The sequence below is a fragment of the Drepanopeziza brunnea genome (genome assembly GCF_022702325.1).
Source record: "Drepanopeziza brunnea f. sp. 'multigermtubi' strain 214-2 chromosome Unknown ctg3, whole genome shotgun sequence".
Classification (NCBI taxonomy): Eukaryota; Fungi; Ascomycota; class Leotiomycetes; order Helotiales; family Drepanopezizaceae; genus Drepanopeziza; species Drepanopeziza brunnea.
Window position 1 is genome coordinate 1,748,418 of NW_027094066.1, and position 16,792 is coordinate 1,765,209.

Genomic DNA, 16,792 nt, shown 5'->3' on the forward strand with positions numbered 1-16,792 from the left:
AACGAAAGTATAAAGTTTTGGTTGTACGTTGCAGGTGAAGGGAAGTATAAAATGTTATTAGGAGGTTGGAGGTGAACGAGAGTCCAGATTTATGTTGATGCGAAGTTGGAGGGAGAGTACGAATATTTATGAGAGCAGAAAAGAAAAAGACTTTGTGGGAGAGGCTAGTAATAGAAAGCGATGGAAACCAGAACTATTCTCTCGCTTAGAATCGTCTGTTAAATGGTAGAGAAGATGAATTTCTCCGGATGACACAGGTTTGGCTTCGTGCTATTGACTCGCTACCGTTAGCCATAGCCGGATTCCTGACGGCTCGCACGCGTTCTCTAGCATCTCCATAGACTGACCTATAGAAGGTACAAATGAGGACTAGCATGAGGTCTGCTTGTTCATCGCTCTTCTCTGGTACCCACATAGTCTACCAAAGTCATGCTCACGTGGAAGGATTTGGCTTGGTTGATACATACTGATATACAATTTTTACACCACTCCACCCGTCTATAGCAGACCTTGCTTCTGCAAGTCGTAGTATACCTTTTCGGGCATCACGTTACCCTCTGCATCCTCCATCTGAACCACGCTGCCCTCATCTCTCTTGCCCTTTTGCTTGTCCCTCGTGATCTTGTCCCAGAGTTTGACGGCATCGGCAATTTCGGTAATCTCTCGGAACAAGCTCGTGTTCGTGATCCCTAAGCACTTCAATCCGTAGATATGTCGGGTCTCGTTGAAATGCTTGTCGAACGCTCTTCGGCCCATGTAAACGTAGTTGCCACAGATCTCGCATCTGAACTCAACGCCAAGACCGTGCAGCTTGTACAGCCAGAACGGAATCGGCTTTCCATCCCAGGCCAGTGGAAGCTTCAGGGGGTTGTAGATCTTCTCGTCGCCGTCAGACTCACTGTCAGAATCGCCACCTTGAGGGGCCACAGAAGACGATTCCGCAAAGAGTGCATCCAACTCCATCTGTCGCTCTCGTTCGGTCATGCCCTGTTTCCGCTCGACGTTAACCCGCGTATCGCTTCGTTCTTGCGACATTGCGGCTGCCAGCCGCTTGACTCGGTACTCCCGCTCCGCAATCGCGCGTTCTTTGAGCCGCAGAGAGCTGGTGCCCTTCTTAGCTGTCCCCTTCTCGGCATCACCCCCAGACTCGGCTTGCAGAGCTGCCCTGGCCTCGGCTGCCCGAATGTGCTTTTTCCCTGTCAAATGGGCCTTGAAAACATTGTCATTCTTGAAGTCCTTCGCGCAGTCTGCGCAGTAGAGCTCATCTGTGGGTCCTTTAGAAGGTCCAACGGGCTCTGGTCTCCAAGCGGGGATATCATCGTCGTTCCAAGCCTTGTCAAAGTCAAGATCGAAGCTCTCAAACAGCTTCGGCAGATCCTCTAGTGGTCTTGTCCGTCGCATGAAGCTCTCGAGATATGAAGCTAAGTCACCAACATACGTGAAATACCTATCGGTCATCTTGTCGGCGCGTTTCACAGAGCATGATGGGGGTACGAATATATCGAAGGCGTCCAGGTACTGAAGGTAGGTGAGTCGTTTAATGTTGGGTAGGTTGAGGTATGTCTCGTGGATGGTGGTAAGATCCAGATATTTGCCAAATGCTTCTTCTCCGGTGAACAGGTTATCGATATCATACGTTAGTGCCTCGCCTTCTCCAGTCGCCTTCTTCTTGTACGCCCGCTCCAGGTTCTCTACTGGCTCATTTGGGTACCGTTGATGGAACGACTTAATCTCAGAGAGCTGCTTGTAAAATTCCTCCAGAGGCTCCCCAGTGGATATGGACTGGATCTCTTTCGTTCGCGCACCGTCCGCATCTTTGTAGATCTCGAGGAGTCGTTTCGATTGGTCTTGAATGCGATCGAGGAAGCCTGCGACCTGATGATCTCTGCTCAGGCGCTCACGAATCTTGGAATGGCTCTTAGTATCTTTCCAGCGTCCAAAATGTTGTGGAGACCTACATGTCGTGGCTCTTCAGCAACGCGGTCACTGATGCCCTGCTCCAGCCTCTCCAGGTCCTCATGAAGGAATCTCTGCTCCTCCAAAATCATCTTGTATCCTTCTCGTGGACACTTTCAGGGATTGCCCAAAGATCTGATCCGGGAGTTCAAAAGCGTTGCCAATGGGCGTAAGCTGAATTTGCCTGAGACAGTAAAGTTGTAGATATTTGTTATATACGACCTTACCTTGGGGTTTTGCGCCAGCCAATCGTAAGCCCGCGTCTCGCGTCTGACGCTTAAATAACGCTAACAAATTAAGGTTTGGCGCGCAGAACATTTCCATATGCTTTCTCCTAGTCAGCTTTCACGACTATTCCTCCACCTCCACCACGACCAAGGTATTGTCGGTGAATTCAAGTCCAATACCTTTTTCCACCCCTTATTGTGCCCATCCTTCTCGGTCGACAGTCTAGTTCAAGAAGCTTACTGTCTACAACCTCATCTGCCTCGGCGCAAGCTTTCGTACAGAGCTTCGTTCCCCCCAGGCTCAACCCCACAACCACAACCATGGCGGACGGTATCGATCGCAAGGCGGAGGAGCGCATGGAGTTCACTACGTCCGCTGACGTATCGGTGGCGCCGACATTTCAATCAAGTAGGAATTAAAATGAAGTCGGTTTCAAATATGCTGACTTGTGTGAACAGTGCATCTCAAGGAGAACCTTCTTCGAGGCATCTACGCCTACGGATACGAGTCCCCCTCGGCTGTTCAGTCTCGCGCAATTGTCCAGATCTGTAAGGGTCGCGACACCATTGCCCAGGCGCAATCGGGTACGGGTAAAACAGCTACCTTCTCGATCAGTATGCTTCAGGTCATCGACACGGCCGTCCGCGAGACTCAAGCCCTCGTCCTGTCTCCCACTCGAGAACTTGCGACACAGATTCAGTCGGTTGTTATGGCTCTGGGAGACTATATGAATGTACAATGCCACGCTTGCATCGGAGGCACCAATGTTGGGGAGGATATCCGCAAGCTTGATTATGGACAGCATATTGTTTCTGGGACCCCAGGACGAGTGGCTGACATGATTCGCCGACGAAACCTTCGAACTCGCCATATCAAAATGCTGGTTCTTGACGAGGCTGACGAGCTGTTGAACCGCGGTTTCAGAGAGCAAATCTATGACGTTTACAGATACCTCCCTCCTGCGACCCAGGTTGTGGTTGTTTCTGCTACTCTCCCTTACGATGTGCTCGACATGACCACCAAATTCATGACGGATCCCGTTCGTATCCTAGTCAAGCGTGATGAATTGACTTTGGAAGGCCTCAAGCAATACTTTATCGCAGTCGAGAAGGAGGATTGGAAGTTCGATACCCTGTGCGATCTCTACGATACCCTCACTATTACACAGGCGGTTATCTTCTGCAACACGCGCAGAAAGGTCGATTGGTTGACGGATAAGATGCGCGAGGCCAACTTTACGGTTTCCTCGATGCACGGGGAGATGCCACAGAAGGAGAGAGACAGCATCATGCAGGATTTCCGCCAGGGAAACTCGCGGGTTCTGATCTCTACGGATGTCTGGGCTCGTGGTATCGACGTCCAGCAGGTCTCGTTGGTCATCAACTACGACTTGCCTAGCAACCGTGAGAACTACATCCACAGAATCGGTCGCAGTGGTAGATTCGGACGCAAAGGTGTGGCGATCAATTTTGTGACTAGCGAAGACGTCAGAATATTGAGAGATATCGAGTGTAAGTTTGATCGTTCCAGTATAAAGCTTCTCTAATCAGAAATAGTATACTACTCGACTCAAATCGATGAGATGCCGATGAACGTTGCGGATCTTCTGACATAGAAGTTTCACGGGCGAATTACACTGGGAAAGATATATTTCCTAGGTTAGAGGCTGCATGCATTGGCATGTCCAGTGACTGGTTACGTGGGAGGAAAGGGCATCTTGTACAAAAGTAAAGCTTCCTCCGCAAATCTCCTCTGTCTTTGAGACACAATGCTGACATGGGGGATATGAAGATACGAATGCGAAATTTTCAAATTGAACCATGGATGTGCTCATCTGAATGCAGTAACGACGGATGCGTTCTGCGCAACAACTTAAAATCGATACCCGGCGAGATCAAGTTCATTCCGCCGGCCGCTGATTGTGTGACGGGTGCTGTTTCTTCCCTCTCTTTCCCCCACCGTTGCCCGCGTCAGCGCTGGCAGAGATGGATGTTTGATAGTGCCAACTTCGGAAACCCACCAAGTACACGGTCGCCGACTTCATATGCTCTTGAATCTTGAATACATGCGTTGGAGCTCTAGCAGGATGGTGAGAGCTCAATGATCAAACTCGTGCCATAAGTTTTTTATTTATCGCATTCACTAACTAGCTGCTCTGCATAAAGGGTCAGGCAAGTGGGTCTGAAAGAGAAGCAAGCCCTGTCTTGATTGATTTATATATACGAAGTAATCCTTGTACTGGAAACCATAATAATTGGATTTCAGTTGTGTTTAAGGGAGCTAGCTTGTTTGCATCGATAATCGATTTCAGATGGTAGGATAGTTGGGTACAATTATGCCTTGATCATGGGATTGTGCAGTGGGATAATTGACATGCTAGTACAGAGGGGAAGAATGAGAGAGATGGACTTTATAATGCTTTGGCCTGTACAATCTCCGGCTCAGAAAGAGTTATTTTTTCTAAAGAGTAATCTACTCGAGTCTATTTTCGCTTAGCAATTGTCACGATACTGCAGGTAGTCTACAATAGCCGGAAGAATATATTTATATCCAGATTAGACACTGGCTATTTGGATTAGAAAGAAGCACCAGAAGATTGTTCGGATATATGAACAAGTCTCTTTTTCTTTTTCTTTTTTTCTTTTTTTTGAAATGCCAATTAGGCTGAATCTCGCTTCCGAGAAGACACTACAGAACAACCACCTACCTCAAGCCTCTCTTATTCTTCACTACTCCATATCTCTCATTGCATTGCCAGATAACCAGAAACCAACACAACCGCCGTCCCGAGAGTCGTTCAACTCGTTCGACTCATCTCGCCTTGATAAAGTGCTGTGAGACAAAAATGCGCCACAAATTATCGTTTCGCATTCAGGCGTGTAACCGACGGGATCCGCAATCTATTTCACGACAACCGAGGGGTGGTTAACCTTCTCTCGACAACAACAACAACTATCTCATGGCCCCGACAATTGCAAACGGACGGAGATGGTGCCGCGCATAATAATCCAGAGACCATCGATCAGCTCTGATGATCTCGGTTCTCATTGGGAGTACGCGTCGAGGGATGAGCGGGAGGACGCGGCGGACGCGAGATCCGTCGGTGCCCAGCATGGCGAGATGAGGCGACGCAGTCAGGACAGCACGTTTGACGTTGACGGCGAACAGCTGTGGCGCGCGAGAATGAGTATCGATGCCGAGATGGAGCTGGCGAGAGGCCAGAGGATGAAGTGGTGGAAGGTGTACGCGATGCATTTCCTGTTCATGTGGAATACGAGGACGTACGAGTATGTTTCGGTACGTCCGCTTCTTCTCCCGTTGGAGAAGAAAAGAAAAGAAAGAAAGCGGGTTCGGTTCTGACGAGGCTCTAGATATTTCTCGTCGCCCTCGCCTTTCCCGGGAGCCTCACGGCGACATCTATCAGGTTCGTGTTGAGACTCGAGAAGACAGGTGGGAGGTAGTCACGTGCTGAAATGAAGTGAATAGGGGTATGGCTTCTACCGTCTCGACCATGATCTTTGCTTCGGCAGTGGGCAATTGGATCGACAAGTCCCCCTCCAGACTACCGAATTTGCTCACCACGATCGGCTTGAACCACGTTGTCATTGTGGCCTCCTACATCTGTTGGCTCTTTTGGCCGGTCGTTGCTGGCCGTGGCGATGAGGCTGGTGGGCCATCTGCAGGCCCCTTCTCCAATCTCGCAAAGGGCCTTCTGTATACCTTCATATTACTACTGGACGTCGTACATGATCTGACTGCCATCGCAAACCATCTATCTGTGGAAAGAGACTGGGTTCCCGTGCTGGTAGGACCAGGTAGGTTATGAGAGTCTTCAGCAGGCTCAACAGGCTCAGCAGGCTGCAGAGGAACCTCGAGCTAACACCTAAAACCTTGTGAAAGTCACTCCAGATACGAAATACACTCTCACCGAGGTCAACGCAGTCATGGTGCGATTGGAGCTGGTCTGTAAACTGATTGCACCCTCGATGCTCCCCGTAATCGTAAAGTCCTTCCACTCCCAGACCGGATGGATCTTGCTCTTGACGGGGCTTACAGTCTTCCTGTGGGCGGTGGAGGTCCAATGCGCACGCATGATATCGAGGGAGAACCCAGAGTTGCAGGTACCGAAGAAGCTGTCAAACGATTTCGCCACGGGTGACTTGTTTGGGATCCAGAAGCCCGGGGTCACCACCGTCGCCCAAAAGCTCTATGCCGTCCTGTATCACGATCCAGCGGTCCGCCTCAGACATTACTTCTCGATTTCTATCTGGCCGGCATCGATATCGATGGCGCTGCTGCAGCTCACCGTCCTGGCCTACTCGTCGACTCTCATCACTTACTTGTTCGGCATCGGCTTCTCGCTTGTGGCCATCACCCTTGCGCAAGCGTCCGGGTCCATCGTCTCACTGTCGAGTACGGTCATTACCCCTTTCGCCGTCAAGTTCCTGCGGAGACGATACGCCCGCGCTGCCCGATCGGACGACGACGAAGCCGAAGACGAGGAAAATGGAGAAGGCAAAATTGCCAGACGAGTCGGATTCTGGGGTATCGCCTCGCAGTTCCTGTGCTTGGTAAGATCTCCATTGTCATTACTATTGCCCAAACACATCTCGTGACTGGAACATGCAACTTCGCTTAAATTCGACCTAATTAACATCTGATAGATTCCCGTGGCACTCGTCCTATGGAGTCTCTCACCCCCACAACCGTCACTCGCAACGACGACGACGACAACCACCACCACCACCACCACAACCACCTCCTCCTCACCACCTGTCCCCCTCTCCCTCTCCCTCTCCCTCCTCCTCTTCCTCTCCCTCTCCCTCTCCCGCCTCGGCCACCACGCCTGCCAACTCATGGTCCAACAGCTCGGCCAGGTCGAGATCCCCATGTCGCAGCGCTCCACCTTCGCCGGGACCGAGACCTCCTTCAAGGCCCTAGGCTCCTTAGGCCACTATGCTGCCACGGCCGTGTGGAGCTCGAGCCGCCCTGAGGACTTTCGCTGGCTGGCTCTCGGTAGCGTGCTGGTTATTGGGGCGGCGACGGGGCTCTTTGGGAGTTGGGCTCGGAGGAGACCGATTGTGAGTGGTATGAGTGGGGGGAGTGGGAGGGAGAGAGGGCAGCGCTATGAGGGTGTTGCTATGGAGGATGTTGATGGCGGTGGCGGAGGGTATGGCGGTGGTGGTGGGGATGGTTATGGTGAGTACCACCACCGGGGTTGAAGTATCCGTAAGTCAAATCAAAAGAAAAGTCACACAGTCACACACATAGGCCGGCCGGTGTGTATTTAAAATATAAAATATATATATATCACTCATTTCCCTCCGAGGCCACACTTCTTCTCTTCTCTTCCCTTCTCTTCTCCACGTACAGTACTGACGATGTTTGTAATGCACAAACCCCTTTTTCGCACCAAAGCTAAGGGTTAACACTTCTTGAAAAAAAAAAAAAAAAAAAAAAAAAAGGAGAGAAAAGAAAAGAAAAGAACTTTTTTTTAGCCCTCAATCTATCTTCGGGGAAGTAATTAATTAAAATCGTCAAGCCAAAATCTGCTTGTTTAATGCACCTTAATCGTCGGTTACCTTAAATTGAATCTGTAAAAAATCCCGACCTGGCGCAGCAAGTCGGTCAATTCTTTCGAATTAAAATGTAAGGAAACTGACGATTATTATTGAAATATAGATATACATATATATATATTGAAAAAAAGACCGTATCACTCACTATAGAGAGAGTACTAGGAACCGCAAACCTTTGCTTCTTTCTGAATTTGTACTCCGACCAAGGGTACAATGTTACTGCACACTTTCCGTTCCTGGTACATTTCAAGAGAAGAAAAGAAAAAAGAAAATATATATATATACCTATATATATATATATATATATATGTATGTATGTATATAAACCCGTCCAAAAGGTCTTAATTAAATCATAACTACGTGAATGTCTCAAACGTATGTCCTCAACCACGACTATATATATGTATAGATATGATACACAAAAGAAAAGATATCTAAAGGACTTGGGCCTCCTTCCTCTCATCTATACGTCTGTCTGCCACCTGCTATATGATCGATGTACTCTATACATACATACACACACACACACACAATATACAAGCGAACAAGCGCGCTATGCAATCTAGCTTGAGTCCCCGAGTAGAAAAAAATTAAAAAGTATATATCCATCTCTTCATCATCCGCAGCGGGTGGGTATCGTCGCACGACCAAGGCCCGTTTAATTCTTCGTCAAACAAACACTGCACTCTGCTGGGCCTGCGATTTCCCGGGTCCGTCTGGCCACTACCTACTCCTTCTTCGCCTTGGTCTTCTTCGGGACGCGCACCAGCCAGTAGAGGAGCACGGCTCCACAACAGTTGAAGACGACGTAGACCCACATCAGCCCAAAGTTCCTCCACCGGTTCCCATAGTCGAGATCCAGCGCCGAGAGGAACTGATTGGTCGAGTCCAGCGAGCAGTACGAGCACTCGCCCGTAGCGTTCGGGTCTAACAGGCGACCGCCTTTGTCTTGCGTCACGATGTAGTCGTTCATGTATTCGGCGCAGGTCTGGCCGGCTCTGGCGGTGAATTTGCGTAGTTCGGCGGCGGAGCACTCGACCACGTTGTTCGCGATGCCGACGGACAACATACCGTCTACGAGGTAAGTGAAGGGCGAGACGCGGTACATGAAGATCCAGAACCTGGGGAAGACGTCGGGGGAGGCGAGAACACCACAGAAGATTAGGGTGAGTGAGAACGCGAGATTGGCAATGTTACCTCCAACCTCGGCCGAGTCGACGGCGGCGATGACCATGGTCGCAAAGGTCGAGGTGAAGAGCAGGAAGACCCAGAGGAAGAGGAACATGAGGAGGCCGCGCTCCCCAGTAGCATCGGTGGGTGAGGCGTTCTTGTAGAGACCGGCGGGGTAGTACCAGCAGAAAAACATGAGAATGGACATGAGGGTGTTCCAGGGAAGCTCGACGACGATGTTCGAGACCATGAAGGCTGCCCACGAATATGTTTTGGACGGGCGCTCGCGCACCTCGTAGAGGGCACGCTGAGTTACGAAGTGAGGCATAATTTGCTGGACGATGTTGCCGAAGATTGTGAAGATCATAAAGATAGCGAACATCTGATTCTGCAACTCTTGTTGCGAAGTGCCGGAGTCGAAGAACGAGAAACCAATAAATGCCGCGGACGCAACGCAGAGACTCGTTTTGGAGAAGATGTAGTTGGGGGTCCGCCAATATTGTTGGAAGACACGCTTCATCACCTCGTATTGCTGGACCATCATCGGGGCGGCAAATTCGCGATAGGAAGCCTTGTCACCAGAAGAGGGTGGCGGGGTGGTCTTGGGGAGCTCATCGGCAAGACGAGCCAGTTCTTGCTTGACGGATTGATATTCGGGAGAGCCGCGCCATGCTTCGTGCCAATCAACGTCCGAGTGGGTGCCCGGGGCTGCTCCGATGACTTCGAGCATCCATTCAGCGGGGTTAGCAGTAGGGGGACAGGTCATTCCGGAGAATCTCTCAAAGTACTTGATCAGAATGTGAGATCCCTCTCCAACTTCACCAAAGTAAACGGTACGTCCTCCCTTGGCGAGGAACAAAAGACGGTCGAAACGTTGGAACAGCATGGCGGAAGGTTGGTGAATCTAGGAATCCGTCAGCCGCTGTCTTTGTCATTATATCCAAAGGACAAACTTACGGTACAGAGGATCGCCTGGCCGTTCTTGGTGAGTTTCTCCATCAGGTCACAGATCGCCCAGGATGTCTGAGAGTCAAGACCAGACGTGGGTTCGTCCAAGAAGAGTAGAAGTTCGGGCTTGGCTGCCAACTCGACTCCGATCGTCAAGCGCTTACGTTGTTCGACATTGAGGCCTATCTTGGTGAGTTTGGTCCCATCAATTCTGCTTCAAGTGACAACTAACCTTCTCCAGGTACACCCACGATTGCATCGGCATATTCTTCCATGTCGAGAAGTTTGATGACCTCGTCAACATAATCAATCTTCTCCTGGCGGGGAGTTGCGGCAGGCTGTCTGAGAAGAGCTGAAAAGGTAAGAGCTTCGCTTTAGGAATGTCAGCCATTGCATGTTACAGGAAGGGTTCTCAGCCGACGACAAAAGTATCTCCGGTTAATCTGACTTCAATCGGAAGGTGGAGGCAATGAACTTACCGAACGGTCGTGGTGGAGAGATGGAGATCTTGCTGTTGCACGTATCCAGTCTTGCGTTGGAAGGAGTCATCGCGAGGGCGTCCGTCGACAAGCATGTTGCCGGTGATAACACCCATCGTCGTTCGCGTGGCCAGGACATCGAGAAGAGTGGTTTTTCCAGCTCCCGACACGCCCATGAGGGCAGTCAGGGTTCCGGGCTTGACCCATCCGTCAACATGATCCAGGATCCGGCGGGGTTCTCCCTTGATCTTAATGTCGTAGCAGACGTCCTCCCACGAGAAGATGGCGGTTTGCTTCTTGATGATCGTGCCGACGTCTAGATTTGTAGATGTCTTCCCCACTGGCACGCCTGCATTGTTTCCACCCTCGATATCGCCGGCCCCAGTCTTGAGCTGGGCGGGGGTGCGGCCCCGGCGGAAAAGTAACACCTCACCCTTGGATTTCTTGGAAGTGATGTACTCGCAGGCGATGATGTAGGTCGCACAGAAGAAAATTAGGAATGGAAACATGATGCCGACGTTCCGCCACTTGTTCGACTCCTTGTAGGTGTAAGCTGTCAAGATGTGCTGGGCGCCTTCAACGTAGTTTTGGCCTGCCACGGCTCCCACGACCGAGCAGATTTGTTCCGTGGGCAGAACGTCTTCGTAGCCTGCGCCGCTGGGAATGAAGGAGGCCGGGAGACAGGTGTAGTTCTTTCCCGCGAACTCGTTCACCATCAGCGACTCAAATGCATAAGCAACCGGGTCGATGTAGTTGAGCCATCTCGCCCAGCCTAGCATGTTTGGCACGGGGAGGGCAAAGCCGGTATAGATGACGATAGCCAGGATGAGAACCGCAGCCGGCGCTAGGGCCTGAGACAAGGTACGGGAGACGGATGCAATGGTGCGGAACAACATAGACATGACTAAGGTCAGCAAAAACGAGACCAGGAGGAAGAAGAAGAAGTTCCCAGCCTGCCGGTTCAGGTTGGACATGAAGTAGAGCGTCACGTTAAAGAGGATAGCATTCAATATCTTGTAAGGCATGTCGGTCAACATAGACGCGATCGCTTCACACGAAGGGTGGTACAGGGCATATCGGGCATGCTTCTCGACGATTGGACGTTGGGCGTACAGGGTGAGAATCTATTCGTTGTCAGCAAGCGCCTACCCGAGGCACACTTCTGGACGGCAACCTACCTCGAGAGCACTACTGAAAGCGGACATCAAAATGGCGAAGAAAATGAGGGCGCTTCGGGAGAAGAAGGAGTCGGCGGTCGAGGGCATATCGTAGAAGACACTAGCGATGATCAGGGCCATGGAGGAGTTCCCGCCGAGTTGAGTCAGCGTCAGACTCGGGTCTCCTATCAATCTCCAGAAGCCCCGACGGAGGCAGAGCTTAACCTGTCCAATATACGACATGGTGTAGGGACTGGACACATGTTGGTGCTTAGACTGCTGTGCTCGGCGGGAGTCTTGAAACTCCTGTAGATGCTGACCGCCGTGCTGGTATTTCTGGTTGTAGGCATCAATGTCGACCACGAGGGCCGCGCGCTCGGGGCTGTTCTTCCAGACGAGAGCAAATTCATCAGCCGTACGGGGCACGCGGTCCTCGAAGCCCGGACGCACCACCCGTTCTAGGTGACTGGTCATGGAAGTCAAGAAGTCGGCGGTGGTCTGCTGGGCGGGGCACTCGAAGCCCATGTTCTCAAAGTAGCCTCGCGCCTCGGTACACGGGCCGAAGAAAATCTGTCTGCCCTCGTACAGAACCAGAACCTTATCGAACAGGTCGTAGGCACTCTGGGGCGATTGGTAGATGGCTACGCAGCAGGTCGCTCCCATCAGGTCGGTACTCATCTTCAGGGTCTTGACGAATTCGATGGCGTTAGCACTGTCCAATCCTCGCGTGCTGTTGTCCCAGCATTGGAGAGGGGAGCCGCTGAGGCAGGCTTCCGCAATGGTGGTCCGCTTCCGCTCTCCACCACTGACACCTCGAATGAAATCGTTTCCGACGTAGGTGTTGATGGTGTGGCTGATACCAAAACTCGCCATCATCACGTCTCTCTGGTACCGAGCAAACTCATCCCGGGTGATGCCGCCCGGAATATGGCGTGGTGTTCGCGCCATGGCCGCGAACTCCAGCGTCTGACCGACTGTCAGCATGGGGAAGTGCACATCGACCTCGGCCGTGTAAATGGCCTCGCCTCGAAAGTCCCGGTGCATCTGTTCGGGGGAGATGCCCTGGTAGTTAATCCGCGACTCTTTGTCGATGAAGAAGCCGTTGGTCTCTCCGGCGACAGTCTTCAGAAATGTTGAGCACCCACTACAGCACATTCATTGATTAGTTTCATCCTTGACGAGCATGTAAACAGAGCCTGCGGGCAGACGACAAATCTTACCTGCCGGGAGGACCAAGTACGACCAGCATCTCACCACTATGGACGACGCCATCCAGGTTCTGCAGGATATCAATCCGGCGGGGCTTCTCTTTGCCGAGCAACTTCCTGATAAGGCCCGGGATTTCGAAAATGTAGTTGCCGACCGTTTTCTGATAATCAGTGGCGGAGCCGAATCCGTAGACGTTCAGATCCTTGAAAGCAAATCCGGCGGTCCGAGCCTTCCATTTCTCGGGGTCGCGGGATTGCAGATGGAGGAGCGACTTGGCAAAGGCGCGAGGGCTGAAGTTGGGCGAATGCGGGTTGAGCCTGGAATCTTCGGAAGACTGGAAGGGGTTCTCGTGGGAGGTGCTTTGATGCGACTGCTGGGTGAATTTGCGGGCCAGGGCGTGAACCTCCTGATCCCGTCTCCGGCGCTCTCGCTCATCCAGGCTTCCGGATCGGGTGATGGTGGTGCCCTCGCTGTCGGCGGTCTGGCGTCGCCGCTTCTCGGGGTCGAATTCCTCGAGTTCGTGCGACGACGAGTTGTCGGACGCAGGCTCGATGTAGGGCGCTTGGGGGTTGTTCACGCCGCCGATGCCCTGGGTCGCCGCGGTCCGGTCGCCATTGGAGACGAAGTTGCCTGATCGTGCGCGTCGGCGTCAGTACGGAGGGAGAGGGGAGATGGGAGATGGCAAACGGGAGATGGGAGATAGATGGATAGAGGATGGACAGAGGATGGACAGATAGAGAGGAGGATTCTAGAAAGGTGGAGGCATAGATGGGTAGAGAGACAGAAGGACTCGGGCTTATTCCGGCTGAACTTACCGACGATGGACATCGTGGCGGAGAAGGAGGAGGGAACTGCGATGAGGATGAGGCCGAGGGCGAGGAAGCAATGGATCCAGCAGCCAGGTCACGCGAGATGTTGAGAAGGTCGAGATGGTCGGAATGGTCAAATTCTTCGAAATAGGCCTGTTGCAGAGGGGCAGGCCGCATTATAAGTGATCGGCCACTTTCTGACCATACATAAGGATATCCTTATCCTCTCCTTATCCCCAACAGCGACGGGTCCGCGGCATCTTGGCGACTAGCAGTGGCAGCGGCAGTGGCAGTGGCAGCGGGCAGTGGCAGCGGGCAGCTCCACCCCATGGGACCGGAACGGATCGAAAGCTCGCACCGAGAGTGTATTCCGATTCTCAGCCTCGACTTTATGCACGACACCGCGTTATGCACCCTTTTGTGCAGACCCTCCCCCCGCATCGCTCAGGTCGTCGGGTCGGATGAGCTATCAGTCCGAGCATCCGAGCACCACTTGCTGTGCCAGGCCGTTGAAGTAAGGTTCGGGGGCATGCTAATCATAGTCGGGCCTTGCCTGGAGTCTAATCTTAATCACCCAAGTCTCTTTACTCGAGTACGAAAACGAAAACGAAAACGAAAACGGAATCGGGATCGGAAACGGAAACGGAAACGGAAAATAAAGAGAAAACGAAAAATGACGACGACGTTGACGTTGACGTTGACGTTGATGGAGGGATGATACTCGAGGAATATCATAATGAACCACGCCGACTATACTTCACCCTTCCCGACCATCCCCTCTGAACTTTTTCTCAAAGGTCGGCCGGCATACCTTGTTGCCATTCCAGCAGCATCGGCCAAGAATACACCAAGCAGGAACAGCAACAGCAACAGCCACGGCGACGAAAGAACGGACGAACAACCTTCGTTCTGTCGTCTGGAATCCGTTGGCGGGTCAGCGAATTCCGAGCCTCGAGAGAAGCCGTTGGGCTTGACTGAGATCATGTCAGTAAGGTACAAAACGAAGGCTCGGGCTCGGGTCCTGCAACAACATGGCTGGTGCGCATCTATACTCCATACACCAAGAGCCTGATGTCCAGTAGGAGACCCACAGATTAATGATCCTTCCAAGTAAGTACTAGAAGATCCACACATTATTGATCCTTCAAGTACGTAGTACGTAGAGCCCAGGCAGCGAAAGAAGGGCCCGGGCCAACTGTTATATACCGCCAGATGCAGCGCCGACAGCGGCTGATAAGATAAATCATGTTCCGCGACACTACGTAAGGGTGGACCTGGACTGGAGTCGAAACTCCATTCGAAAAATGGGATGGAGGTATCCTCATGTTGCTATCCTTTGCCGATAACGTGTTTACCCTCGGGCCTCCAGTCCCACATTTCATTAAGTAGGAACTACGGTACTACTGTACTGTACGTAGTGCGTACGTAGTATCTCTGATCGGAGAATATACTACTACGTACGTAAAGTAGCGTTGTACCGGTAGAAGTACTCCGTACTTAGTACGTACGTAGTAGGTTCGTACCATCGGCCTCTTTCTCGGGTAGATCGTAATCTCCCTGCTCCCTGTGTGGATTCGATGATTGCAATCCCCCGTTCACTTGGCAAATGATCGGAATGTAAACATTCTGTAAGTAAGAGAATACTACTACGGTAGTAGTATGTTAACAGGCCAAATGAGCTCATTTCTTGAGATGGTGACATATCTTCTTGCTCTTGGACGGCACCACGGGTAGGTAGCCCGGCAAGGTTCAACGGGTCCACAGTTTTGAGAAGCCGGCTTCTTGGCCAATTCTGGCCTAACCTATTCAGGGGCCATGCTTTTGTTGTTCCATACCAAATCCAAACAATCGGATTGTTGTTTTAATCGGTCCTGGGGCGTTTGCTCTCATCGGATTCATGTTCATTGTCGCCATTGACTTGCGGACCGTCCATTTCCTCCCTCGTTCTGATTCTTCCCGCACCCTCACCCAAGCTCGGCTCCTCTCCATCACGGATCCAGTTTCCCTCTTCGTCAAAGTAGTTCCCCACATTCTCAGCCGTAATCCACCCCCCGCTTCCAGGGAAAGGAGGAGGTAAACCACCATCACTAACCCCTTGCTGAACTCCCGGAAGCCCGCTGATACCCTCGTAACCAACACTTCCCTCGAATATGATTCTATCGTCTTCACCCTCCCCATCATCTCCGTCACCGAATGCTGGGTCTGGATGCAGGTTCGAACAGTTGGAGATAGCGCTAAACAGCTTCTTTATCGCCTCTTCCTCTGTTCCTTCGCCGACGTCAGGGATGAGAGTCAACTCAATCTCATCCTCAAAATCTTCATCGCTGACGGCGTTGGGATCTGACAGGTCGAGTTGCATATAGAGGCCCTGTACCTGCTCGGCGGCCTTCGCGGGGTCCGCCAGACGTTGAATGGCGTGGAGAGAGATGGAGGGGTAGGGGATGGACATGCCGATGTGGGTAGCTTGGTTGAACAATGTGAGGTTTCTGCCGAAGCAATTAGCACTGGAAGCATAAAACTGTACCCGGGTGTAGACTTGCTCTGAGCTGATCCAGACATCTATGAATTGCACAGTCATCGCATCGTCCAGAGCCGCCGACGCTGGCTGCGAACTAGCGTCGGCGCCAGGCCCGAGGACTGGAAGCTTGGGTATCTGGTCTCGAGAAGCTAGAGCCCGGACATGTTGCTGCTTGTAATGGAGGACTGGCTTTGCATTGTAGAACGATGAGGGGGTTTGCGCCTGGTGCTCTTCGAGGTCGGTAAACTCCTCATCTATCGGGCATTCGTGGATTGTTGTCGGTGGCATAGTTGGCAGTCCGTAGAAATCCGTGTGGCTTGGGCGATGATAGGCTTTCTTGGGTCGAGAAATGAGTGATGTTGTCGACAAGGCTTCATAGATTCCTCATGAACCTCACAAGGCTGAGATCAATATATAATTTTTTAGCGTGGGTGTGGCCCAAGCGCTCGCTACCCCTCGATTTGGAAACAAAATCATCATTCACTGCGCACCATTTGATTCTCTTACAGCACAGTGTGCTAGCATGTTATTTGGCCTTGTTGTGCCTAGAAATACCTCAAATACTCAAGGCTTTCAGAGATTTTCTCTACCCATACGGTCACGACGACTCTATTTACCTCACCTTCTAGGTGTTCGAAGAGTGTTTGCTACTGGAATAGGGTTTGTAGCGCCGTATAGACGTTCTTATACTTCAGAATCCAAGAAAGCCTTTAAATCAGCCAGAAATCTTCCTTGCTTA

At 51.6% G+C, this 16,792-nt stretch overlaps 5 protein-coding genes across 5 annotated transcripts; 2 read left to right on the plus strand and 3 right to left on the minus strand.

Moving 5' to 3' along the window:
* Window positions 1-218: 218 nt before the first annotated feature.
* L3040_002641 (uncharacterized protein) lies at window positions 219-2,048 on the minus strand (the record flags this gene model as incomplete). Its single annotated transcript, XM_007290546.2, has 4 exons — window positions 219-270; window positions 348-402; window positions 510-1,905; window positions 1,959-2,048. 4 exons carry the CDS (start codon window positions 2,046-2,048, stop codon window positions 219-221), a joined length of 1,593 nt encoding a protein of 530 aa, XP_007290608.2.
* A 456-nt stretch (window positions 2,049-2,504) lies between these two features.
* L3040_002642 (uncharacterized protein) lies at window positions 2,505-3,799 on the plus strand (the record flags this gene model as incomplete). The annotated part of the gene is made up of 3 exons (XM_007290545.2): window positions 2,505-2,592; window positions 2,643-3,695; window positions 3,741-3,799. 3 exons carry the CDS (start codon window positions 2,505-2,507, stop codon window positions 3,797-3,799), a joined length of 1,200 nt encoding a protein of 399 aa, XP_007290607.1.
* A 1,373-nt stretch (window positions 3,800-5,172) lies between these two features.
* L3040_002643 (uncharacterized protein) lies at window positions 5,173-7,406 on the plus strand (the record flags this gene model as incomplete). The annotated part of the gene is made up of 5 exons (XM_066155635.1): window positions 5,173-5,481; window positions 5,556-5,608; window positions 5,671-5,999; window positions 6,085-6,755; window positions 6,849-7,406. 5 exons carry the CDS (start codon window positions 5,173-5,175, stop codon window positions 7,404-7,406), a joined length of 1,920 nt encoding a protein of 639 aa, XP_066012615.1.
* Window positions 7,407-8,490: 1,084 nt separating this feature from the next.
* L3040_002644 (uncharacterized protein) lies at window positions 8,491-13,554 on the minus strand (the record flags this gene model as incomplete). The annotated part of the gene is made up of 7 exons (XM_007290543.2): window positions 8,491-9,837; window positions 9,891-10,063; window positions 10,114-10,253; window positions 10,361-11,484; window positions 11,539-12,661; window positions 12,738-13,356; window positions 13,542-13,554. 7 exons carry the CDS (start codon window positions 13,552-13,554, stop codon window positions 8,491-8,493), a joined length of 4,539 nt encoding a protein of 1,512 aa, XP_007290605.2.
* A 1,842-nt stretch (window positions 13,555-15,396) lies between these two features.
* Window positions 15,397-16,341, minus strand: L3040_002645 (uncharacterized protein; the record flags this gene model as incomplete). The annotated part of the gene is made up of 2 exons (XM_066155636.1): window positions 15,397-16,021; window positions 16,076-16,341. The coding sequence occupies 2 exons, from the start codon at window positions 16,339-16,341 to the stop codon at window positions 15,397-15,399; spliced, it is 891 nt and encodes a 296-aa protein (XP_066012616.1).
* Between the last annotated feature and the right edge of the window lie 451 nt (window positions 16,342-16,792).